Source organism: Doryrhamphus excisus, chromosome 19 (assembly GCF_030265055.1).
Source record: "Doryrhamphus excisus isolate RoL2022-K1 chromosome 19, RoL_Dexc_1.0, whole genome shotgun sequence".
Classification (NCBI taxonomy): Eukaryota; Metazoa; Chordata; class Actinopteri; order Syngnathiformes; family Syngnathidae; genus Doryrhamphus; species Doryrhamphus excisus.
Window position 1 is genome coordinate 16,893,538 of NC_080484.1, and position 27,571 is coordinate 16,921,108.

At 39.8% G+C, this 27,571-nt stretch overlaps 1 protein-coding gene across 2 annotated transcripts; it reads right to left on the reverse strand.

The window, feature by feature from the left end:
• Positions 1 to 540: 540 nt before the first annotated feature.
• si:dkey-17m8.1 (C-Jun-amino-terminal kinase-interacting protein 4) lies at positions 541 to 27,431 on the reverse strand. Of its 2 annotated transcripts, none has more exons than XM_058056291.1 (28): positions 27,282 to 27,431; positions 25,824 to 26,062; positions 25,551 to 25,745; positions 25,359 to 25,479; positions 24,382 to 24,452; positions 24,253 to 24,317; positions 12,949 to 13,021; positions 12,715 to 12,869; positions 12,415 to 12,650; positions 12,274 to 12,331; positions 12,052 to 12,204; positions 11,935 to 11,977; positions 10,786 to 10,913; positions 10,663 to 10,716; positions 10,374 to 10,478; positions 8,288 to 8,420; positions 8,132 to 8,218; positions 8,029 to 8,076; positions 6,700 to 6,841; positions 6,557 to 6,599; positions 5,482 to 5,562; positions 5,316 to 5,383; positions 4,627 to 4,775; positions 4,371 to 4,542; positions 3,040 to 3,153; positions 2,877 to 2,975; positions 2,723 to 2,809; positions 541 to 1,036 (listed from the first exon to the last, which is right to left on the reverse strand). In XM_058056291.1, exons 2-28 carry the CDS (start codon positions 25,920 to 25,922, stop codon positions 918 to 920), a joined length of 2,898 nt encoding a protein of 965 aa, XP_057912274.1. In that variant the 5' UTR covers positions 25,923 to 26,062; positions 27,282 to 27,431; the 3' UTR covers positions 541 to 917. The 2 variants fall into 2 exon arrangements, with proteins under 2 accessions (XP_057912274.1, XP_057912273.1); XM_058056290.1 differs by having other exon boundaries at positions 12,415 to 12,653.
• Positions 27,432 to 27,571: the final 140 nt, after the last annotated feature.

The window sequence follows — 27,571 nt, forward strand, 5'->3', positions numbered from 1 at the left end:
TCCGTTTAATGAAGCAACCATTTCAACTTTCTTGGAAATTTTCTTTTTTTCCTGCCATAATATTTGCCACATTTTTCCCTTTCAAAAAGTGCAACATTAGTTTCTTATATTATGACTTGCAAAATATCTTTTACTGTAATACTTGAACTTTATGCGACTAAAATGAGGTTATTTTCTCTACATTGTTATCCTTGCAAAATTATATTTGTGACACAATTAACAAAATAAACATTTTTCCTCTTAATATTTGCACTTCATGCTTCTAAAAGTATATTTTTTACTTTATTATGCATTTTTTTCCACAAGTTAATTTTCTTCATTTGACTACTTTGTTTTTTGGCATTTTAAGATGGAAAAAAATAGCATATTTCTTTCATATTTCAAATTTTGCTACAAGTAGGGTGTACGTTTTTCCTAATAAAATAACATATTTCTCTATTTTGGCACAGACGGTGTATGGATAGTGTATAATAAGGGCTACACAGACTAAGCAGTGATTGTTTGTGTTGTTACCGTGGGAAGAGAAGGCAGACGTCAAAGTTTTCCTGGGACTCCCATTTGCATTTCAGGATTGGTGCAAGAAGGCAAATGACAAGAAAAGAGCCAACATTAAAACAATCAAAGCTTTCCGTGCGTAGAAGTCAATACATATACATAGAGGTACTGTACGTACAGTATGTGGAGGTACATGTCAACAATGCTCAAGACAGGAACAATACACAATAAAAAAAAGTCAAGCTGATTATTTTGACCTGCTTCCATAGGATGAGAAGTTAGCGTTGATGATGCAAACACGGTGCGGATGAGTGCATGATCAATGAGTACAGTAATACCCAGACGCCAGTCTCTCATGAAGTAACGTTTGCATAACGCCGGCATCCGGGGGGGGGGTAGGCACCAGAGGCATACAGGAGATGTCAGAGGGCAGAGGTCGCCACGGACGGGGTGGGATTCTGCCAGATGATCACGTGACTGCGTTGGGATCGCTGCGGTGTCGCTTGGGACGACTCCACAGACTCATCACTCGCGTCGTCTCCTTGTGGGGGGAGATGGAAGTTTAGGAAAATTAGGGTGCGGACAGAGTTAATCTAACTAGAATGACAACAAAGTCAGAATAATAATAATAAAAATTAAAAAAAAAAGAGTTGCAAATTTACCAGAATAAATTTGTAATATTATGAGGAAATGTCAAACAATTTTATATAATAATTTTACATAATATAATAATAATAATAATATAATATAATATATAATAAAATATAATATGTTATAATATTATAATATAATATATAATAAAATATAATATGTCATAATAATCTAATAAAATAAAATAAAACAAAATAAAATAATAATAAAATAAAATAAAAAAGTCTTTTTCAACTAGCTACAGCAGTGATTTTCAACCACTGTGCCGCGGCACACTAGTGTACCTTGAGAAACCATCAGGTGTGCCGTGAGGAATTATCCAAGATCACTTTTTATAATTAACATTTTTTAATCATCATTTGCAAATATTATGTCAATAGCCATTAAGTCAATAGTATACATGGACCCAAATATTCCAATTCACTTTGGTTTATTTGCTCAAACGGAAAGAATTGAACAGGGATGGAATATTCCTTTAACCAATCCGATTGAGGTATCTTGTACCCGCTCAAACGGAAATTTGTCAGAGTGCCTTCTTCTTCGTGGTGTTTTTCTTCTTCTGTTGTTTATTGGCGGTTGGCAGGCAGCTTTCGTATGCATTAGCGCCATCTGTCGAACAGAATCTAAACACTTCTATACTTTATTCACAAGTGCAGTTTTATTAAAAAAGAAACTATATATCTATATAAAACATGTCCTGAGTTTAATTATAAAATATTAGCAAGATTGAATGTGATCTTTTCCTGTTTAAATTGATCCCGGGTGCGTTCTTTCAGCGCATGCTCAGATATGACGTAACACGCAGATCCAGACGTTCTTCACTTTTAAAAATGGAGTCCAGCAATCGGCACTGGACTAAGCAACGTTTGTTTTTTATTCAAACTAAATTTCAAGACTGGACAGATGAAAAACTGGCAATACGGAGTTATTCCAACAAGTGAAAGAAAAACTTGGGGAAGCCGGTATCACGTGATGGTGATGTTTATGTTTTACTGGGCATGCCCTATTGACTATTCTGTTTGATTTTCACGGCGCATGTAGACAAGAGATTGGAATATTCCTTTCTATGGATACCATTGTTTCCCGAAAGGTCATTGGGAAAGAGAAAAAGTGGTGATGTAAAAACGTGGCTACTGTGGAGTGTCTGTGGTGTAAAGACTGGCAGAGCAATGTAATATTGGTCCGTGTGGCAACACCTACCTTGTTCCTCCCATAGACTTATTGATGCACGTGTGAGGTCGTGGTGACATTTTGGAACATTTTTGGTTAGTGGTATGCCACAAGATTTTTCCAATGTAAAAAACGTGCCGTGGCTCAAAAAAGGTTGAAAAACACTGAGCTACAGTCCCACTGCCATTGGTCTACTCTTTGGCGACATCTAGTGGACAAATTAAGTATTGCTCCTGGTTGAAATACATTACAGCCATCTAATTGACCTTATTTATGATGTATCTTGTAAAAGTATGGCAGGAAGAAGATGAAAAGCGCAACATGAATACAGAACCACCATCCACAGCCTGGACTTTGTTTTTATATATATATATATATATATATATATTTATATATTCTGACTCACCAATGCGGAAGTTGACGTAGCCCTCTCCTCCACTCAGGATAAGCTGAGAGGGCGTAACGCTGCCGCCGGGTGAGGTCACCAAGCAACCTGAGAAGAAGAACATGACTGAATGGTGGCCACTTCAAGAGCTCCCGGGCATCAATAATCTGATTACCAGGTGCGGCAAGGATGAAGCGGACCGCTTGTCTGTGACCGTGGTAACACAGCTGGGCGGCGGCCACGCTGCAATACGGGATGGACACGGACGCAGACGCTGCGGACGATAAAATGAATACAGGGCGGACGCCTTCTTGCTGAAAGCATGAATTCCTGCATACTTATCGTTAAGGGGATGGAGAAGATGGCGCCGCCCCCCGTGCCCACCCACATGCGGCCGGAGATGACCGCCAGCGAGGAGATCTGAAGTGGTGAGAGCGCCAGGAAAGCTTGGCCTGCAAACACAGAACCACACGGGATTCACACCACACACCCATGCCGGGGGGGTTAGAGTTCTCTATGACCTACTAAGCACAGTTTTTAACATGATTAGAGCACTCTAGACACAGAATAACACCCCTATAGTCACATAATTGTAATTGTAATTTTAATTGTAACATTGTAATTTTTTTTTTTAATTTTAATTTTAATTTTAATTTTAATTTTAATTTTAATTTTAATTTTAATTTTAATTTTAATTTTAATTTTAAAAATAAAAATAAAAATAAAAATAAAAATAAAAATAAAAATAAAAATAAAAATAAAAATAAAAATAAAAATAAAAATAAAAAAAAGTAAAAGTAAAAAAATAAAAATAAAAATAAAAATAAAAATAAAAATAAAAATAAAAATAAAAATAAAAAAAAGTAAAAGTAAAAAAATAAAATTAAAAAAATAAAAATAAAAATAAAAATAAAAATAAAAATAAAAATAAAAATAAAAATAAAAATAAAAATAAAAATTAAAATTAAAATTAAAATTAAAATTAAAATTAAAATTAAAATTAAAAAAATAAAAAGTAAAATTAAAAAAATAAAATTAAAAAAATAAAAATAAAAATAAAAATAAAAATAAAAATAAAAATAAAAATAAAAATAAAAATAAAAATAAAAATAAAAATAAAAAGTAAAATTAAAAAAATAAAAAGTAAAATTAAAAAAATAAAAATAAAATTAAAAAAAAAATAAAATTAAAAAAAAAATAAAAATAAAAAAAAAATAAAAATAAAAATAAAAATAAAAATAAAAATAAAAATAAAAATAAAAATAAAAATAAAAATAAAAATAAAAATAAAAATAAAAATAAAAATAAAAATAAAAATAAAAATAAAAATAAAAATAAAAATAAAAATAAAAATAAAAATAAAAATAAAAAATAAAAAGTAAAATAAAATAAAAAAATAAAATTAAAAAAATAAAAAATAAAATAAAATAAAAATAAAAATAAAAATAAAAATAAAAATAAAAATAAAAATAAAAATAAAAATAAAAATAAAAATAAAAAGTAAAATAAAATAAAAAAATAAAATTAAAAAAAAAAATAAAATAAAAATAAAAATAAAAATAAAAACACACAGCTAAAGGAAAAAAACACATCTCTGGTTGTGACCTATGCTGTAGAGCTTATGCTACGTGCTACGTGCAGTAAGAAGAAAGAGTTAAAATGCTAGCACCTAATGATTTGGTAACCAGGGCGGTAAGATCCACTTCCTGTAGCAGCTGCCCGGTGGACCAGTCAAACAGTCTGAGCAGGGGGTCCAGTCTGCATGCCGTCCAAACGCCACTTCCTCCGGCACACAGGAAACGAACCTGCTGCTCGCTGCGCTCGGAGACTGGAAAAACATTCTGCAAAGATCAAGACAAAAGATGGGGAATTTCAAATCATTCCGAAGTAAAAAACAAAAAGCAAAGTGCGCCATGTTTGATTACCTCCACCTTCCTGCTGGGAATGTCCACCATATGAACTCTGTTCCAGTATCCCACCCACAAGCGGCTACCTTTGGCCAGGCAGCAGCGAACAGGCTGCACGGGTTTCGAACCCAGTGGCATCACTGAATGCGACTGCACGTTCCAGCCACCTGTCAATCACAGCACATCATCCACACGTGGCCATCGTAGGACTGAACATCTCTTTGTGGTAGAAGCACCTGACCTCCGCCCTGGTTAGCGCCTTTTTTGGTTAACATTTTTGCAAAACACTTGGCCTTGGTTTACATCCACATGCTTTTTTTAGTGTCCAAAATAGCTTGGGTCAGATTACGGTGGTGCCTTGGTTGACGTCATGAATCTGTTACACAAGGTCCGACTCAAACCAAAACGGACTGGAACCAAAGCAAACTTTCCCATAGAAAATCACCTAGGACCATTCCAATTACATTTCTTACAGTTTGACATGCAGAAATACTGACATATGAATTAAATTAAATTAAATTAAATTAAATTAAATTAAATTAAATTAAATTAAATTAAATTAAATTAAATTAAATTAAATTAAATTAAATTAAAATTAAAATTAAAATTAAAATTAAAATTAAAATTAAAATTAAAATTAAAATTAAAATTAAAATTAAATTAAATTAAATTTAAAAAAAATAAGACTGCTACCATAGTAAACACACCTGAACTACTGGAGAAGAAGGCTAAAGTCCCGTCACCTAAGCCAGCTATGACTTGACCTTGGGAGTACCTGGGGGGGGGGGGGGGGCACACACAAAGTACACCTTTGGATGTCAGTGAATATTATTTAATATTAATAATAAATATAAAGCAACAACAACAACTTACATGAGCGAATGAACACTTTCTGAGAGGGACACCGAGAGGAGACAGCGCCCCCTGCCTGCAGAGGCCGCATGTATGACTATGCTGGAGGACAAAAGGATAGAGTTTTGGTGTGATGAGGCAGATTTCATTGAAACGCACACAAGCGTGAGTCTTATTTGTGTCTCAAATGTCTAATTTTCTCTTATGATGTCTACTATAATTGGGTGAAGGTGACTATAGGGGTGTTATTTCATATCTAGAGGGCTCTAATCATGTTAAAAAGCGTATTTAGAAGGTGGTAAACAGGGTTTCTATGTCTTATGTTGCCTTATGATGCATGCTATATTGGGTAACAGGAGTGCAAAGGTGACTATAGGGGTGTTATTTCATGTCTTGAGCGCTCTAATCATGTTAAAAAGCGTATTTAGAAGGTGGTAAACAGGGTTTCTATGTCTTATATTGCCTTATGATGTGCACTATATTGGGTAACAGGAGTGCAAAGGTGACTATAGGGGTGTTATTTCATGTCTAGAGGGCTCTAATAATGTCATAAATTATATTTAGAAGGTGGTAAACAGGTTTTCTATGTCTTATTTTCCGTTATTATGCCTAGCATATTGGGTAATAGGAGTGTAAAGGTGACTATAGGGGTGTTATTTCATGTCTAGAGGTCTCTAATCATGTTACAAAGCGTATTTAGAAAGTGGTAAACAGGGTTTCTATGTCTTATATTGCCTTATGATGTGTACTATATATTGGGTAACAGGAGTGCAAAGGTGACTATAGGGGTGTTATTTCGTGTCTAGAGGGCTCTAATAATGTTATAAACTATATTTAGAAGGTGGTAAACAGGTTTTCCATGTCTTATTTTCTGTTATTATGCCTACTATATTGGGTAATAGGAGTGTAAGGGTGACTATAGGGGTGTTATTTCATGTATAGAGGGCTCTAATAATGTTAAAAACTATATTTAAATGGATGAAATTGGGTGGGTGCAGAATTGGGCATCCCTCCGTTAGACGTGAGTATTTGAGCTGAAATGCTAAAAAGCTCTGTGTCACAGTGTGCAGGTTTGTGCTTATTCAGCACACATTACCTTCCTTCCTGAGTTCCAATCCACACAGTTCCTGGAGAGTCGCCTGACAGAAGACAAACAGGAAAGTGTGAAAAGGAAAATCTCATCACTTTCCCGGTAAAATAGCGGAGATGTGGGGAGAGGTTGGGATGGGGGCCACTGACCTAGGGGGGGCACGGCACAGATGCAGAGGGCAGGAGCTGTGGGAGGGAGGCTGAAACGATCCAGGACGGTGTTGGATCGAGTGGGGTCCATCACCGTCACGTCACTGTTGGAGGCGGGGCCAGACACCACCCACACAGAGCACTGACAGACAGGATTTGGACTTTGTGTGACAGTGTGAACGTTCACTGCATACAGTGTGTGTTCTCTGCTTCTTTATCAAGTTGATTATACTGGCTAATAGGAGTGTAAATGTGACTATAGGGGTGTTAGTTCATATCCAGAGGACTCTAATAATGTTAAAAAGCCTATTTTGAAAGTCATAAACAGATTTTGCATGTCTTATTCTGTGTTATGGTGTCTACTCTATTGGATATTGGGAGTGTAAATGTGACCATAGGGGTGTTAGTTCCTGTCCAGAGGGCTCTAATAATCTTAAAAAAACCTATTTGGAAAGTCATAAACAGATTTTGCATGTCTTATTCTGTATTATGGTGTCTACTATATTGGGTACTGGGAGTGTAAATGTGACTGTAGGGGTGTTAGTTCCTGTCCAGAGGGCTCTAATAATCTTAAAAAAAACTATTTCGAAAGTCATAAACTGATTTTGCATGTCTTATTCTGTATTATGATGTCCACTATATTGGGTATTGGGAGTGTAAATGTGACTATAGGGGTGTTAGTTCCTGTCCAGAGGGCTCTAATAATGTTAAAAAGCCTATTCAGAAAGTCATAAACTGATTTTGCATGTCTTATTCTGTATTATGGTGTCTACTATATTGGGTATTGGGAGTGTAAATGTGACTATAGGGGTGTTAGTTCCTGTCCAGAGGGCTCTAATAATGTTAAAAAGCCTATTCAGAAAGTCATAAACTGATTTTGCATGTCTTATTCTGTATTATGGTGTCTACTATATTGGGTATTGGGAGTGTAAATGTGACTATAGGGGTGTTAGTTCCTGTCCAGAGGACTCTAATAATGTTAAAAAGCCTATTCAGAAAGTCATAAACTGATTTTGCATGTCTTATTTTGTATTATGGTGTCTACTATATTGGGTATTGGGAGTGTAAATGTGACTATGGAGGTGTTAGTTCATATCCAGAGGACTCTAATAATACATTATCTGTATTTTTATTTATTATTGATTTAGTAAACTTTAGTACAATTTTAAATATTTTCTTTTACAATCTTATTTAAGTCAGTGTGTATTTCCATTATTATTATTATTATTGATTATTCTTTTGCTTTTCAGATTCAGGACTGGTTAAACGACGCCGTGGGCCAGAGCCTTAAGGAAGGGTTGGTAGAAGGAAGACGTGGGATAAACTCACCGTGGCCTCTCCTGACATCTCAGACGGGACTGCAACCGCACAGTTCACCTGAAAGAAAGCATCATTTACCCTCCTTTCCAAGTCTGCCATCAACAAGCATCACCTTTGCAGTGGAGTCTCTTTGGTCCAAGAGTCGGAGCTGCGTTAGGACCGGCACATCTTTGGGCTCCGGGACGGCTTCCTGAGACTCCTACGAACACAGAATTCCACACACATTGCTACTTTCCTATTTCCACTGTGTCCTTTTACCCTACAGTACCTGCGTGTCAGCCAGTGGCACGCTCCAGCCGTGGAGCTGACGTTTCCCAAGAGTTCCCCATATGTGCGAACGAATTTCTCTGTACAGCTCCCTCCTCCTGGCACGGGGCGATAAAGCAGCAGGAGCAGACGATCTGAAGAGAATGCATTGGCCCCAATGGGAGTGATGAAAACACGACACGCATCTAACTGCAAACCTTTATAAGACACTGTGTAACATTAGTAAGGTGCATTTGTAGATTATCTATTTATTAAGAAAGTACTGTGACGACTATATTGGCTGCTAGAAATTTAAAGGTGACTATAGGGGTGCTATTTCATGTCTAGAGGGCTCTAACATTGAAAAATTGCATATTTAGAAGGTGGTAAACATGTTTTCTATGTCTACTCTATTGGCTACTAGGCGTTTAAGGTGACTATAGGGGTGCTATTTCATGTCTAGAGGGCTCTAACATTGAAAAAATGCACATTTAGAAGGTGGTAAACATGTTTTCTATGTCTACTCTATTGGCTACTCGGCGTCTAAGGTGACTATAGGGGTGCTATGTCATATCTAGATGGCTCTCACATTGATAAATACATGTTTAGAAGGTGGTAAACATGTTTTCTATGTCTACTCTATTGGCTACTAGGCGTTTAAGGTGACTATAGGGGTGCTATTTCATGTCTAGAGGGCTCTAACATTGAAAAAATGCACATTTAGAAGGTGGTAAACATGTTTTCTATGTCTACTCTATTGGCTACTCGGCGTCTAAGGTGACTATAGGGGTGCTATGTCATATCTAGATGGCTCTCACATTGATAAATACATGTTTAGAAGGTGGTAAACATGTTTTCTATGTCTACTCTATTGGCTACTAGGCGTTTAAGGTGACTATAGGGGTGCTATTTCATGTCTAGAGGGCTCTAACATTGACAAAATGCACATTTAGAAGGTGGTAAACATGTTCTCTATGTCTACTCTATTGGCTACTAGGCGTCTATGCTGACTATAGGGGTGCTATGTCATATCTAGATGGCTCTCACATTGATAAATACATGTTTAGAAGGTGGTAAACATGTTTTCTAGGTCTACTATATTGGGTAATCGGACTGTAAAGGTGACTATGGGGGTGCTATGTCATGTCTAGAGGGCTCTAACATTGACAAAATGCACATTTAGAAGGTGGTAAACATGTTCTCTATGTCTACTCTATTGGCTACTAGGCGTCTATGCTGACTATAGGGGTGCTATGTCATATCTAGATGGCTCTCACATTGATAAATACATGTTTAGAAGGTGGTAAACATGTTTTCTAGGTCTACTATATTGGGTAATCGGACTGTAAAGGTGACTATGGGGGTGCTATGTCATGTCTAGAGGGCTCTAATATCGATAAATGCATATTTAGAAGGTGGCAAACATGTTTTCTATGTCTACTCTATTGGCTACTCGGCGCCTAAGGTGACTATAGGGGTGCTATGTCATATCTAGATGGCTCTCACATTGATAAGTACATGTTTAGAAGGTGGTAAACATGTTTTCTATGTCTACTATAGTGGGTAATCGGACTGTAAAGGTGACTATGGGGGTGCTATGTCATGTCTAGAGGGCTCTAATATTGATCACATGCATATTTAGAAGGTGGTAAACATGTTTTCTATGTCTACTATATTGGGTAATAGGTGTGTAAAGGTGACTATAGGGGTGCTACGTTGTGTCTAGAGGGCTCTAATATTGATCAAATGCACATTTAGAAGGTGGTAAACATGTTGTCTATGTCTACTATATTGGGTAATAGGTGTGTAAAGGTGACTATAGGGGTGCTATGTCATGTCTAGAGGGCTCTAATATTGATCAAATGCATATTTAGAAGGTGGTAAACATGTTTTCTATGCCTACTATATTGGGTAATAGGTGTGTAAAGGTGACTATGGACTGGAATGCACAGAAGGGTGCAAGACCAGCGTTCATGTCTCATCTAAGGATTGTGGATGATGGGCAAAATTCCAAAGCAAGTGCAGTTGACATTTGTCATGAAAAGAATATCCAGAGACGATAAGAAGGTAAAGATGTAGAGAAGGTATGCAGGTACGGAGAAACTTACTCTGCCTGAGTATCTTGAAGTGGCAGAGGAGGGCGAGTCAGCGGCGGCAGCGTTGACGGAGGTAGGATCAGCGGTTGTTTGGTCAGGCCAAAAAAGCGATTGAACCTTGAAGAGAATTTTTGTTAGAAAAGGTGTTTTCTTATCTTTATAAAGGCACAGAAAAGGGAAATAAGTGTGTTTATGGATTGCGGGTCATGTGCAACATTCCCCAAAACATGTCAGCTGACTGCTGTCATGTGACATTCATCCAAACGACCTACATTATGGATGACACCTTTAAGACACTTACTTTACCCAAAGGCTTGACCTTCTCTCCTCTGACAGTCGCTCTTCTTTTGTTGCCCTGCAGGAGACGAAAAGTGTCAACTGAAGATCTAAAGATCTGAACTCCCGGTAAAAAAGGAAATCATACCTGAGCGTGTGGCTTTGCCGAAGGGCCTCCTGCAGCTCGAAGAGCCGCTGTTTGTACTGGTTCTTCTCCATGACCACGCGAGCCATTTCAGAGCGGGAAAAGTGGCGCATGGACGCGCTTAGTGAGGCCTGAAGGGAAAGAGTGATGCTGCTCACGCGTGTGCCGTGTTATCCAATCACATCCAAGCTGTAGCAAATAAAGGTTTTATCTACTATTGCACTCCTAATAAGTCCTAACATCATAAAGAACATATAGAAATTGAGATTGGGGGGGAAAATTGATAATACTATGGGAATAAAGTCATAACTACAATAAGAACATTTACTAGAAGAAATACCGTCATACCTTTTTCCTCAACCTACGTTTTTGTTTCTCATTATAACGAATTGGAAAAAATACTTTTCTGCACGGTGGATGAGTGGTTAGCTCATAGGCCACACAGCTAGAAGACCTGAGTTCGATTCCACCCTCGATCAACGTTATCGACGCTAGACCAGGGGTGGGCAAACTTTTTGACTCGCGGGCCGCATTGATATAACAAAATTTCCGGGGGGGGGGGGGGGGGGGGGGGGGGCAGACTATATATTGTACACATAGCAGTCCACCTGGTGTTATTGTATCTGTAAAATTGTCATGCAATCTGCTATTATTATTTATTATTTTATATTTATAATTAAATATTTTAAAAATAATAAAATATAATAATTAAAATAAAATTAAAATAATAATTATTACATTATTATTATGTAAAATATGCAAATATAACAATATTATTATATATAATTAATATAATAATTAGCATTAATATAATAAATATAATAATCGTAATGTTATAATAATAATATAATAATTATTATTTTAATTTTTATTATTATTATTATGTGCTTGTGTCTCTTTTTTCAGGAGCACTTTGTAAACAACAGACCATGTCAAACAACAAAATTGATACAACCATCAAAAGGTTGGCTCAGGCCATGATGCCAGGTTGTATGTTGACTTTAAATGAAATACTTTGGAAAGATTGGGCGGGCCGTATTCAAACACTTGGCGGGCCGGATGTGGCCCCCGGGCCGTAGTTTGCCCACCCCTGCGCTAGACCCTTTCTAGTATGACTTTTTGTCATTAGAGCATTAGTTTGAATGGTCTTACGTCATGATCTGATGCCTGAAACGCTTCCAATTTCTCTCGAAGCCTAAAATGAAAGAAGGAATTGGGCCGTGAAAGCAGACCATAAGAATGAGCAAAACGAGCTAAGCTAGCAGGCACCTTTTGGCTTCCTCCTCCTTCTCCTTCGTCCGGCCCTCTAGTCGAGACGCCGTTTCCCGGAGAGAGGCCACTTCCAGTTTGAGAGCGAAGCGGTCGTCGGTCAGCTCCACCACTCGGGAGATGAGAGCCTTGCGGGCGGCGTCGACCAACTCGCTGGAAAAGAAAGCGGAAGGAAAAAAAAAACGCCGCGCTTCCTCACGTTGATGCTAACGTGGAACTCACTGCGTGACTTTCAGATCCTCGTACTGGGAAAGAATCTCCTCAAACTGGTCAGTGCTGCCTAGATGGGGGTGTTTATTAATTCATTAATTAATTAGTGTGGGTGACTGATGTCAACGCATCCTCGTGCTAATGCACAATTACCTCTGATGCTGGCGCCTCGGTCAACACTCTCCACCAAATCCTGACTCAGCTCCGAGAGCTCCGAGAAAACCGAGTCTGTGTTACGTTGCTCCCACTCCATGCCGTCTTCCTCCTCCTTTTCATCCTCCTCTTCGTCCTCCTCCTCTTCCAGGGTCTCTGCTCCCGTTCCTCCAGCTTCCACCTCGTCCTCCTTCAGCTCATCCTCCAAGCTGGTGTCATACGCTTCTGCCAGAGCGCTGCTGATGGATGAAGCAAGAAGAGTGAAATGATGGAAGCTTTTCCCAATCATTCCCATCATACCCGGCCTCATCCAAGGAACCGTGGAAGTGTCTGAGCTCAGGAGTGGAGCTTATGATGTCGTTGACAAACTGATCCGAGGCAGACGTCACGATGGCCTGTCCCTGGCTGGATTTGACGTCTTCCGGACACGGCGGACCAGAGTTGGAATGTGGTCGCTGTCAACAGAAGGCATCCACTATTTCGTTGGAATGATCATCATTCGAGAAAAAAAAAAAAACAGTCAAGTCGGTTTACCTTCTCCTGCGTACTGGATTCCGACAAGCTGTGGATGGATGCCAATTCCGTACTTTTGTGTTGTGTGTGATTCCTAAACGTGCCAAATAATAACAGAAACATCTTCACTTCACTCTATTCCGGGTTTTCAAAGAAATATACCCAGGAATAATGTCAAGTCAAACCCTTGTCCAAAATAATTTAGATAAGGCAGACAGGAAAAAAATAAATAAAAAGATAAATTAAAAATAAAAAATACTTTTCATAGCCCTCATTAAGGGAATAATAAATTTTTCGTTGCAATTAGCACCTTATTTTACTGAATTAAACACGGGAGATCAGGTGGGGAAAATCTAAACCGGAAGTGGGAATCAGTTTTAAGCGCACCTGGGCGTCTGCATTAGGGCACTTCCTTTCTCAGCAGGTAAGGCTGCAAACAAGTGGTATCGAGAAGGTAGTCAGAACTGCACCCCAAACCTTGCGCAAACTGGAGCTATACAACACTGAAGAGGCAGCCGGTAAGAAATTCCTTTCAATATTAGCGCTGTGGTTTGACGCGCCCGTGCCACGTAAGGCACGGCTTTTTTTTGGATGAGACAGCCGCCGGTGACGCGCGCCTCATTTTAGTTATCGTTACTGGATTAAAAGTTAACACGGTACAATTAGTTAGAAAGTGGGATCTGGAACACCGTCGATCGCCTGTGTCGCGTAGGTGCACACGGCGGCTCGCGGTGGTTCATTTAATTGGCACCAATTGAGCTGATCAGCGAGCTTTGGGCTTCGAAAGAACGCGCTATGCTCATTTCTTTACAGTGTGCTTATATTATTTGAAGCCTTTATAGTAATAATTTTAGTTAGTTGACAAGAGAGGCGCAATGCAAATAGTTTAATAAATAGATCAAATAAAATAACGAAATAATTAAGAAAGAAATGAAGTAAAGAATAAGTTAATAAATGCAGGTTAAGGGGACAAGATTATTTCCAACCGTTGTTAAAATGTTTAATGGTTAATATACTGCTGAACAACATGATTTATATCTTATATAAATACTTGCATATGTATATTATTGTGCATATTATATATGTTTAGAAATGTGTATATTGTGTATACTTATACTTTCCCCTTCTTCTTTTTTTTTTTTTTTATTTGAAGGTTTTCACCTATGCGTGCCACGCACTATGCATGCTATGTGCTATGTGCTACAACACTGCTGAGCTACACTACGCTGTGCTGTACTGTGCTGTACATTGTCACAACAAGACTTGTGCCTCACTAAATAAAACCCAAAACAGCAAAAGCATTGAGTGGATCCAGTCTTTCCTCAGTGTGGCTACTCGGACCCCCTTTTTCAAGTTCAGGGGATGCGCAAGGCTAGAAGGAACTTGACAGTGAAAACCGGGCAGTGAGCTGGAAAAAACCAGGAGTGCTTGACCTGTGTGTGGAAAGATCAGGCAACAAGGGAATCATCACTGCGTCAAGAACAAATAAATAAATTGGACGGAAGATCAAAATGGCTGATCAGGTCACTACCAAGACTATGGAGCAACTTAAAGTGGACAGGACAACGGCAAAGAGAGCATTTACACGACTCTTTAACAACATTACACGAAGCTTTGGAGACATGTCAGAAGAAGAGCTAAAGTGCTATTTTGACAAGATCACACAAGAGGCTGAGAGGGTCCTGGAGGCAAATGACAACATGGAGGCCGGACTGATTGCAGAACTGGAGGCGGAGCTAGGGACAGATGAGGAAGTATCATTACCCGAACAGCAAAAAGCCGACCTAGAAAAGACTGCAAGTGAATGTGAGGCAAAACTCAAGGAAGTCAGACGCCTGATCCGAACGACTCTTTGGTCAACCTTTGGATGTGATGAATTGTCCACAGCCTTTCAAGTGGCGGAAGCAGAGTATGAGCGTGTTGCTGCCGTGAAACCAAGCGCTAAACTTGAAACATATGACTACATGCTCAGTCATCTTCAACAGTTGGTGAGGTCGTCAAAAGAAGCCTATGGTCAGTGGAAGCGTTGGATCCCACCGGAAAACGTGAGGGATCTCCAAAACCAGCTAAAGGCGCTGGAGCTCCAGGTTCCAAAGCTCATCTCCAGGAAGGCAGACTTCATCCAAGCTAAATGCGAAGAAGATGCAGAAAGGCCACAAGAACCCTATTACCCCAGTCACCCCATGCAGGCAATCAGATTGAAGCCGATAGCCCTTCCCAAATTCTCAGGTAATAAACGTGATTTCACCAGGTGGAGAAAAGATTGGGAAGCCCTTCAAAGCCAAGGGGAACCACTGGGCTCAAAAGAAGTCAAAAAGGTGCAATTACTGGACAGCCTTGATGACAAAATTACCAGAGACTTTCACCTCACTGCATACAATACGGCAGAAGACATTTTCCGTGTGCTAGAGAACCGCTTCGGCAACAGAGCAGCTATTGCCATCGAAATTGTTGAGGAGTTGCAAAAAATGCCAGCCGTTAGAGGAAACCAACCACGGAAAATTGTCGAGTTGATTCAGGCAGTGGAGAAAGCACTGCAGGACTTGATCGACCTTGGAGACACAGGCGCAATCAAGAATCCCCTTGTAACAAAGTCAATTGAAAGTAAACTTCCGGAACTGCTTAAGAAAGAGTGGCTGGTGCACGCAGCTGATGGAGGGAATGGTGTAACTCCGGCAAGAAGATTTGACTGTCTGTTGGCATTCCTAAAGGCACAGGAGTCTATATATGAGCAACTGGAGTTGCTAAGGGAGGAGGAGCCTCACAAAAGAGACCCCAGATCAGAGCAAAGATATGCCAGAACAAGACTGACCAAAGCAGGTGATGACCAGGTCGGCTGTATAGTCTGTGGGGATAGCAAGCACAGAAGAAAGCTGTACTTCTGTAAGCAATTCAGATCCCTCAAACTACCGGAGAAGAAAGGGGCAGTGCAAAGGCTTGGTGCATGCAGGAAGTGCCTTGAAGTTCATGACGACCCCTCAGATTGCAAGTCTGGATTCCTATGCAGAAACCAAGACTGCAGGAATCAACACGCAGCAGAACACCATTACTACCTTTGCCCGAATGCAGAAGTGAAGAGAGCCTCTGTCGATCAGAAAAGTAATGTCGGTCCTGTAGACGGAAAAGGCAGAAAGAGAAGCACGGAAGAACAAGAGGCATTCCTCAAGAAATTTTCCCCTGACCTGGCAAAGCAGTGCAGGGATGTCTTTTCCAACAGCACATCCAAGGCCCTTAGTACTCTTAAATATACACCTACTCTTCTGACGGATTGTGGTTTGCGAGAGCTCCCAGTGTTAATGATGCTCCTTGAAGTCACCGCAAATGCGGGACAGTCAATTGGAACGCTGATCGATCTTGCCTCAGACACCAACTACATAACTCACAGAGCTGCCAGTCAACTAAACCTCCGAAGCGAGGACATCACCCTTGTTGTGCATGGCGTTGGAGGAATGAAAATTCATGTCGAAACAAAAAGATACCTCCTAAAAATCAGGGTCAACACCTCAAGAGGCACGGTCAAAGCACACCAGATGGTTTGCTACGGTTTGGACACGATTGCTGATGTTCATAAAACAGCAACCCCCAAACAACTGCAAAAGTTCTTCCCAGACACCTCACTCGAAGAATTGAGGAGACCCAAAGAAGTAAACCTCCTTATAAGTCACCGAGAGGGTTCACTAGCACCGCAACAAGTCAGAGCTGTGGGAGACCTTGTATTGTGGGATGGACCTCTCGGAAAGACAGTTGGGGGAACTCATCCAGAACTCTTTGAAGACATTCACGTCGCTACCCACATGTCCAAGACACATTTCGCGCGGTCGATGAGGGCAGCCGCCATGAAGTACGAGGAGCTCGTTGGAGGGCCCCATAGAGAATCTCTGCTAAGCCAGAAGATGTCAAGAAGTTTAACAAGTAAACGCGATTTCCTAAACTGGTGGAAGTGGGACAGCATTGGTGCAGCTTGTGAACCGAAGTGTGGAGGCTGCCGCTGTGGAAACTGCCAACCAGGTGGCAAAGAAATGACTCTTGCGGAGGAAAGGGAACTGGAATTTGTGAAAGCAGGCCTCACCTACATCACAGGGGATGACCACAGCAAGGAACCCCACTGGCATGCCAAATATCCTTGGTTGGAAGACCCAGCCTCCTTACCGAACAACAAGAGCGCTGTTGAGGCCACCTTTCTCCGAACAGAGAAACAATTGGCAAAAGAACCAGAATGGAAGGTTGCGTATACTGAACAAGTGCATGAGATGGTCGCCCGCAAAGCTGCGATGGAGTTGTCCAGGGAAGAGATCCTCACTTGGACTGGGCCCATCTGGTATGTAAGCCATCTCGTTGCACCAAACCCCCACTCGGTAACAACCCCGGTAAGACTCGTCTGGAACAGCAGTCAGAAATTTAGGGGCAGGAGCCTAAATGACCTGCTGATGAAAGGCCCAGACGTTCTAAACCAAATCCGTGCTGTCCTCCTCAGATTCAGGTGTGGAGCCTATGCTGCTCTTGGAGACGTTAAAAAGATGTATAACTCCGTCTGGTTGGAGGACCAGGAAGTACACCTACATCGATTCCTTTGGCGTGACTCTGAAAAGGAGGAACTCAAGGAATACGCAATCACCCGAGTGAACACAGGCGACAAACCAGCTGGGTGTATCGCGCAACTAGCAATGCGTGAAACTGCCAACCTTCCCCCTTTCGCGCACCTCAAAGAGGAGCAGCAGGTAATCCACAAAGACAGCTATGTTGACGACATTCTCACCTCTCATAACGACCCCGAACAGCTGGGAGCCATCACGGCCAATGTGCAGAAGATCTTAAAAGCAGGAGGATTTGAGCTGAAGCCTTGGGCCTTCTCGGGTCAAAGTGGGAGGAAGGACATCCATGCTGGCACAGAGGCGAGCACTGTGGAGACCTTGGTGTTGCCAAATCAGATGCGAGACGACGACAACAAGGCACTTGGGTTGGGCTACCTGGTGGAGGAAGACGAACTGCACGTGATGATGGGCATCAACTTTTCAAAGAGGAGGAGAAAAATGAGACTCGGCCAAGACCTTCTCCCCGAGCAAATTAAAGCTGAGACACCAAACCCTCTGACCAGAAGAGAGCTGCTCAGCCAGGTGTCGAGCTTATATGACCCACTGGGCCTAGTCACGCCGGCTAAACAGAAAGGTGCCATTCTTGTACGGAGGGCATTCCAAGAGGCAAAAAATGACAGTTGCCCCGTCAAGCTGACATGGGACCTGGCACTCTCAGATTGTCTCAGACAAGACGCAGTCCATCTCTTTGAAGAATATTCAAGACTCAACAGGATCAAATTCCCCAGAGCACTAACTCCCCCCGGCGTGTCTGGGAAACCACTGGCAATTACATTCTCTGATGGCAGTGAGCACACTTACGGAGCAGTACTCTACCTAAGGTGGGAGGCCAGGCATTGTCCAATCATTAGACTAGTGGAGTCCAAGGCCAAATTAACTCCCCTGGACCACAAAGGGGACGCTGTAAAGGCAGAGGTATGTGGAGCTGTATTCGCCTCACGCCTGAAAAAATACTTTGAACGGCACAGCAAGATTGAGGTCGGAAGGTGGTACCATTTGGTTGACAGCCAAACTGTCCTTGGAGCGATACAGAGGGAAAGCTACGGCTACCAAACATTCTTTGCCAACAGGATTGGAGAAATTCAAAACACGACGCAGATCCAAGATTGGTGGTGGATTCCGGGCTCACAAAACATTGCCGACATAATCACCAGAGGTGCCGGCCCAGAAGACCTGGACAAAGACTCAAGATGGCAGAACGGGCCAAGGTTTCTCAGCCTACCGGTCAACGAATGGCCAACAAAAACTGCAAAAGATCTGGCCTCAACTGCCAGAGAAAACATCCAAAAGATGCAAAGGAAGGCATTCGCTGCGATAACAAGATCCAGTAAAGAGAAGCAGGCGCAAGAACCAACCCAAAGGAAGGAAACCACCAGTCACTCAAGACCACCTGCGCCAGCGTCAATCCAGTTAGTGGAAATCAAGCGATTCAGCAGTTTGACCCGACTAGTAAAAACAGTTGCATGGATGTGGAGGGCCGCTAAGAGGTTCAGAGGACAGAATCCAGCAGCAGGCAGTCCAAAGTGGGAGGCAATCCCCTCAACAGGCGTCATCTCTGCAAAAGAGCGAGAGGATGCCCTAAGACGTGGATGTGAAGGTCTTCCCAAGCTACTGTGTTCCCCTCGTCAAGGCCAAGAGAACCCATCCGACCTGCGACGGACTGAGAGAGAAGATGCACAGCACCATTCTTCATCGGGATGTCAGGCGACTGGTGGTGATACTACCTGTGGAGGAACAGACTATTCCAACTGACCCGCAGCTAAATGTTTGACTTCAAAAAACTGGCGATCTCCCCGATGTCCCTTGGGTAGATCGAGTGGGAGGTGTCAAGTCAAACCCTTGTCCAAAATAATTTAGATAAGGCAGACAGGAAAAAAATAAATAAAAAGATAAATTAAAAATAAAAAATACTTTTCATAGCCCTCATTAAGGGAATAATAAATTTTTCGTTGCAATTAGCACCTTATTTTACTGAATTAAACACGGGAGATCAGGTGGGGAAAATCTAAACCGGAAGTGGGAATCAGTTTTAAGCGCACCTGGGCGTCTGCATTAGGGCACTTCCTTTCTCAGCAGGTAAGGCTGCAAACAAGTGGTATCGAGAAGGTAGTCAGAACTGCACCCCAAACCTTGCGCAAACTGGAGCTATACAACACTGAAGAGGCAGCCGGTAAGAAATTCCTTTCAATATTAGCGCTGTGGTTTGACGCGCCCGTGCCACGTAAGGCACGGCTTTTTTTTGGATGAGACAGCCGCCGGTGACGCGCGCCTCATTTTAGTTATCGTTACTGGATTAAAAGTTAACACGGTACAATTAGTTAGAAAGTGGGATCTGGAACACCGTCGATCGCCTGTGTCGCGTAGGTGCACACGGCGGCTCGCGGTGGTTCATTTAATTGGCACCAATTGAGCTGATCAGCGAGCTTTGGGCTTCGAAAGAACGCGCTATGCTCATTTCTTTACAGTGTGCTTATATTATTTGAAGCCTTTATAGTAATAATTTTAGTTAGTTGACAAGAGAGGCGCAATGCAAATAGTTTAATAAATAGATCAAATAAAATAACGAAATAATTAAGAAAGAAATGAAGTAAAGAATAAGTTAATAAATGCAGGTTAAGGGGACAAGATTATTTCCAACCGTTGTTAAAATGTTTAATGGTTAATATACTGCTGAACAACATGATTTATATCTTATATAAATACTTGCATATGTATATTATTGTGCATATTATATATGTTTAGAAATGTGTATATTGTGTATACTTATACTTTCCCCTTCTTCTTTTTTTTTTTTTTTATTTGAAGGTTTTCACCTATGCGTGCCACGCACTATGCATGCTATGTGCTATGTGCTACAACACTGCTGAGCTACACTACGCTGTGCTGTACTGTGCTGTACATTGTCACAACAAGACTTGTGCCTCACTAAATAAAACCCAAAACAGCAAAAGCATTGAGTGGATCCAGTCTTTCCTCAGTGTGGCTACTCGGACCCCCTTTTTCAAGTTCAGGGGATGCGCAAGGCTAGAAGGAACTTGACAAATAATATCGAATATGTCTGATATGTCTGATTTTCTCTTATTCTGTCTACTAAATAGGATAATAGGAGTGTTAAGGTGACTATAGGGGTGCTATTTCATATCTTGAGGGCTCTAATAATCTTAAAAAGCATATTTAGAAGATTGTAAACACGTTTTCTCTGTCTAATTTGTCTGATTTTCTATTATTCTGTATACTATATTGGATAATAGGAGTTTTAAGGTGACTATAGGGGTGCTATTTCATGTCTCGAGGCCTCTAATAATGTCAAAAAGCATATTTAGAAGATTGTAAATATGTTTTCTCTGCCTAATATGTCTGATTTTCTCTTACTTTGTCTACTTTATTGGATAATAGGATTGTTAAGGTGACTATAGGGGTGCTATTTCATGCCTGGAGGGCTCTAATAATGTTAAAACGCATATTTAGAAGATTGTAAACAAGTTTTCTCTGTCTAATATGTCTGATTTTCTCCTACTTTGTCTACTATATTGGATAATAGGAGTGTTAAGGTGACTATAGGGGTGCTATTTCATGTCTTGAGGGCTCTAATAATGTTAAAAAGCATATTTAGAAGATTGTAAATATGTTTTCTCTGCCTAATATGTCTGATTTTCTCTTACTTTGTCTACTATATTGGATAATAGGATTGTTAAGGTGACTATAGGGGTGCTATTTCATGTCTCGAGGCCTCTAATAATGTCAAAAAGCATATTTAGAAGATTGTAAACACATTTTCCCTGTCTAATTTGTCTGATTTTCTATTATTCTGTATGCTATATTGGATAATAGGAGTGTTAAGGTGACTATAGGGGTGCTATTTCATGCCTGGAGGGCTCTAATAATGTTAAAACACATATTTAGAAGATTGTAAACGCGTTTTCTCTGTCTAATATGTCTGATTTTCTCCTACTTTGTCTACTATATTGGATAATAGGAGTGTCAAGGTGACTATAGGGGTGCTATTTCATGTCTCGAGGCCTCTAATAATGTCAAAAAGCATATTTAGAAGATTGTAAACACATTTTCCCTGTCTAATTTGTCTGATTTTCTATTATTCTGTATACTATATTGGATAATAGGAGTGTTAAGGTGACTATAGGGGTGCTATTTCTCATCTCGAGGGCTCTAATAATGTTAAAAAACATTTTTAGAAGATTGCAAACACGTTTTCTCTGTCTAATGTGTCTGATTTTCTCCTATTCTGTCTACTATATTGGATAATAGGAGTGTTAAGGTGACTATAGGGGTGCTATTTCATGTCTCGAGGCCTCTAATAATGTCAAAAAGCATATTTAGAAGATTGTAAATATGTTTTCTCTGCCTAATATGTCTGATTTTCTCTTACTTTGTCTACTATATTGGATAATAGGAGTGTTAAGGTGACTATAGGGGTGCTATTTCATGTCTCGAGGCCTCTAATAATGTCAAAAAGCATATTTAGAAGATTGTAAACACATTTTCCCTGTCTAATTTGTCTGATTTTCTATTATTCTGTATACTATATTGGATAATAGGAGTGTTAAGGTGACTATAGGGGTGCTATTTCTCATCTCGAGGGCTCTAATAATGTTAAAAAGCATATTTAGAAGATTGCAAACACGTTTTCTCTGTCTAATGTGTCTGATTTTCTCCTATTCTGTCTACTATATTGGATAATAGGAGTGTTGAGGTGACTATAGGGGTGTTATTTGATGTCTCAGGGGCTCTAATAATGTTAATAAGTATATTTAGAAGATTGTAAACGCATTTTCCCTGTCTAATTTGTCTGATTTTCTATTATTCTGTCTACTATATTGGATAATAGGAGTGTTAAGGTGACTATAGGGGTGCTATTTCTCATCTCGAGGGCTCTAATAATGTTAAAAAGCATATTTAGAAGATTGCAAACACGTTTTCTCTGTCTAATATCTCTGATTTTCTATTATTCTGTCTACTATATTGGATAATAGGAGTGTTACGGTGACTATAGGGGTGCTATTTCATGTCTCGAGGCCTCTAATAATGTCAAAAAGCATATTTAGAAGATTGTAAACACATTTTCCCTGTCTAATTTGTCTGATTTTCTATTATTCTGTATACTATATTGGATAATAGGAGTGTTAAGGTGACTATAGGGGTGCTATTTCTCATCTCGAGGGCTCTAATAATGTTAAAAAACATTTTTAGAAGATTGCAAACACGTTTTCTCTGTCTAATGTGTCTGATTTTCTCCTATTCTGTCTACTATATTGGATAATAGGAGTGTTAAGGTGACTATAGGGGTGCTATTTCATGTCTCGAGGCCTCTAATAATGTCAAAAAGCATATTTAGAAGATTGTAAATATGTTTTCTCTGCCTAATATGTCTGATTTTCTCTTACTTTGTCTACTATATTGGATAATAGGAGTGTTAAGGTGACTATAGGGGTGCTATTTCATGTCTCGAGGCCTCTAATAATGTCAAAAAGCATATTTAGAAGATTGTAAACACATTTTCCCTGTCTAATTTGTCTGATTTTCTATTATTCTGTATACTATATTGGATAATAGGAGTGTTAAGGTGACTATAGGGGTGCTATTTCTCATCTCGAGGGCTCTAATAATGTTAAAAAGCATATTTAGAAGATTGCAAACACGTTTTCTCTGTCTAATGTGTCTGATTTTCTCCTATTCTGTCTACTATATTGGATAATAGGAGTGTTGAGGTGACTATAGGGGTGTTATTTGATGTCTCAGGGGCTCTAATAATGTTAATAAGTATATTTAGAAGATTGTAAACGCATTTTCCCTGTCTAATTTGTCTGATTTTCTATTATTCTGTCTACTATATTGGATAATAGGAGTGTTAAGGTGACTATAGGGGTGCTATTTCTCATCTCGAGGGCTCTAATAATGTTAAAAAGCATATTTAGAAGATTGCAAACACGTTTTCTCTGTCTAATATCTCTGATTTTCTATTATTCTGTCTACTATATTGGATAATAGGAGTGTTACGGTGACTATAGGGGTGCTATTTCATGTCTGGAGGCCTCTAATAATGTCAAAAAGCATATTTAGAAGATTGTAAACACGTTTTCTCTGCCTAATATGTCTGATTTTCTCCTACTTTGTCTACTATATTGGATAATGGGAGTGTTAAGGTGACTATAGGGGTGCTATTTCATGTCTCAAGGCCTCTAATAATGTCAAAAAGCATATTTAGAAGATTGTAAACACATTTTCCCTGTCTAATTTGTCTGATTTTCTATTATTCTGTCTACTATATTGGATAATAGGAGTGTTACGGTGACTATAGGGGTGCTATTTCATATCTTGAGGGCTCTAATAATGTTAAAAAGCATATTTAGAAGATTGTAAACACGTTTTCTTTGTCTAATATGTCTGATTTTCTATTATTCTGTCTACTATATTGGATAATAGGAGTGTTACGGTGACTATAGGGGTGTTATTCCATGTCTAAAGGGCTCTAATAATGTTAAAAAGCATATAAACAGGTTTTCTGTGCTCCCAACTGTCAAAATGTTCCACTGGATGGAAAGTCACTGATCACAGTCGAGTCAATGAACCAATAAAGGATTATTGTACATCTCATGCATAACTTTGACTTGTTAACAATGGACTATGCAATGCAATAAAGAGGAGGGTAGGGTTGAGTAAAAAGAGTGTTACGTAGCTAGCAAAAAAAAAACTATGTATAGTGACTAAAAACAACCTGAGGGGAGAATCTCTTTCCGAGTCCTTCTTCTTTTCCATCAGCTCCCGGAAGGAGTGCGCCAACTAAAAAAGACAACGTGCTGATTGAAGAGCAAGAGTGTGCAGACTGACGCATGCTGGATCTGACCTTGTTGTGGGCGAGCCTCAGGGTGCTCAGTTCTCGACCCAGGACCGACTTCTGCTCCTCCAAGGCCACCACTGCGAGGACGACAACAAACAAAGTGGATTCAGGTGTTAGCATGACTATAGGGGTGCTATTTCATGTCTCGAGGGCTCTAATAATGTTAAAAAGCATATTTAGAAGATTGTAAACACGTTTTCTCTGTCCAATATGTCTGATTTTCTCTTATTCTGTCTACTAAATTGGATAATAGGAGTGTTAAGGTGACTATAGGGGTGTTATTTCATGTCTCGAGGGCTCTAATAATGTTAAAAAGCATATTTAGAAGATTGTAAACACGTTTTCTCTGTGCAATATGTCTGATTTTCTCTTATTCTGTTTACTAAATTGGATAATAGGAGTGTTAAGGTGACTATAGGGGTGTTATTTCATGTCTCAAGGGCTCTAATAATGTTAAAAAGCATATTTAGACGATTGTAAACACGTTTTCTCTGTCTAATATGTGTGATTTTCTCTTATTCTGTCTACTATATTGGAAAATGGGATTGTTAAGGTGACTATAGGGGTGTTATTTCATGTCTAAAGGGCTCTAATAATGTTAAAAAGCATATGAACAGGTTTTCTGTGCTCCTAACTGTCAAAACTGTCAAGGACTTCTCCAGGGAGAATAACATGACTCTTTTGGACCATCCGACATGTTCCTCGAATTGGCATCCCGTAGAGAACATTTGGATGGATGGCAAGGGAAGTTTATAAAAATGGCATTCAGTTCCAGACAGCTGATGCCCTTGGTGAAGGCATCTTCACCACTTGGACCAATGTTCCCAATAGCTTACTGGAAAGGCATTTTTGAAGTGATGAACAAGAACGGTGGAGGTACTCTTTACTGAATCCTAATGAGGAGACTTTTGTCATGTTTTGAGAGATGGTCTTAAAGTTTTGATCAGCTGATTCAGCGACAAGGAAGAAACGGGTGTACTCACGCTGATCAGCTTGCTCCCTGGCTTTCTTCTCCAGGTGTCTTTCCCTGCGTTCTCGCTCCTTTTCCCTCCCTCTCATGGCTCTCCTCTCCTGCTCTATTTGGTCATCCAGCTCCAAGTACCTCTGGAAGGAGGAACGTTCAAGTTCAGCGTTTCAGACCGTGCACTTTGGAAAAAAAATAAAAAATGCGGCACCTCTTGACTTTCTTTCCTCAGCGCCTTCTCAACCTGGTATCGCTCCAGCAGCCGCTCACGTTCGGCTTTTTCGCTCTCCGCTTCATCCTCCCTTTCTCTCAGCTGGGCTTTGCAGCCGGCCAGCCCCTCCAGCACCCACACGAATATGGGCACCAGGGACTCCACCACTCCTTCGCCGTGGGTCTCGATGACGGTCTGTGATGCGGCGAGGCGGCATTATCATTACACAACATCAGCGTGCAGGGAATACAAACAAAAAGACGAGCAAATGACCTGCAGTTCAGCGTAGAGCTTCCCCGCTTCCTCGCTGACGATGTTAGGATCCAGCTCTACCTCAGCAGTCCCGCAAAGCACTCGCTCACTGTACTCCATTGCCTTTTGTTAGCGTTGTCACCATTCAGCACCAACAGCAGGTCTGTCTACAACTCCATCAAGTCTATCCAGCTGCTGTGCCCGGCTCCTCTGAAGCCTCATGTTCCGCTTGCACTCCACCGGGACGACATCATCCGGGGCTGTAAAAAGGAAAACAATGTGAATAAATTGAAACTATGATGGCCATTGATATTCGCTCTGCTAATGCGTGACCGACACGGCGCTCTCAACAAAAGCTCACGCCCACCAGGGATGACATTTTCAATCCCATCCGTCTTCCACATCAGGAGTTCTCAAACCATCTCAACCTGGGTTTCACAATTCCCGATTAAGGCATTTATTTTTTTACACTCTGAATGAAGTCTTTTTTTTTTACACTTTTATTTTGGTTCTTTTTATTTATTTATATTTTTTATTTTGTTCAAGTCATTGGTATTTTTATTTATTTATTATGAATTGTTTTGCTTCTATTATAACCATTTTATTTATTTTTACACTTTTAAGCCATTTTTATTTATTTTTACAATTTTTTAAAAAGTTTTATTTCAGTTATTTTTATTTTTTGTATTTATTTATAAAAAATACTTTGTAATTTTATTTCATTTTTACTATTTTTTAACACTTGTAACTTTTTGTATTAATTTAAAAATAATAATTTTATCAAGACTTCTATTGTATTTATTTATTTTCAACAGTTTTATTGAAGTCATTTTTATTTTTAGATTTATTTATATACATTTTTACACTTTTAGTTCATGCATTTAATGACACTATTAACAATTATGATACAAAGTATATTTTCATTTTACATTTTTACCTTATTTAAGTAATGTTTTGTTTATGTTTACATTTCCATGCAAGTGTTGTGTCTGCTCCCCACCAGTTCTACCTGTTGAATACATACACCCTCTTAGCTGTGAAGCATTCACTTATATTAGAGGTTAGGTATGGTGATGTACTATTTTTGTTGTGTTTTGGTACTGTAAGAAGATTATTTCCAGGTTTTGGTGCCACGGTTGACCATTTAAACATTTAATCACAACATAAACAGAATAATGAGCATTACCGCTGAACTAACATGCAGGTGCCATATTAGCTTAGCTTCGTCGGCGTTTATGTTACGGTAAAATAATCAGTGGCGTACAGGAGGTGTATACAGGAGGTGTGTGTCAATGACTCCTACACATATTTAGACGATAAAGCACGTAGGAAGGCGACTTTAAAGGTCAATAGTTAGTTTAGTAGGCTAGCTGCCACAAGCTACTAGTGTCACTGTATAAATAAGCCGACAGGAGACACCTGACAAGAAGGCAAACCGAGTCGTCGCGTCTATGCGAACTTCTTTCGACAGAAACTCACCTGAAATGTTTGACTCCCGGCTGGTGAAGTTTATTTCACGTCTTCACAAATAAGTCAACTTTCGCTGGTTGTGTATAGTATGCGTGCGTGGGGGGTTAAGGGGGAGTGGACTTGTCAATTACAGTTTAGGGGGAAAAAAAAAAGGGCGGTGTTTTTAAGTTTGACATGTGTCACGGCTACGGCTTGGCCAATCAGCTTACAGTGATTGTTTGTGATGACCAGTAGAAAGCGAGAGAAGGCGGGACTTGCGCTGTGACGCTTGCGCGGGGAGGGAAAAAGTTCCTGAAACT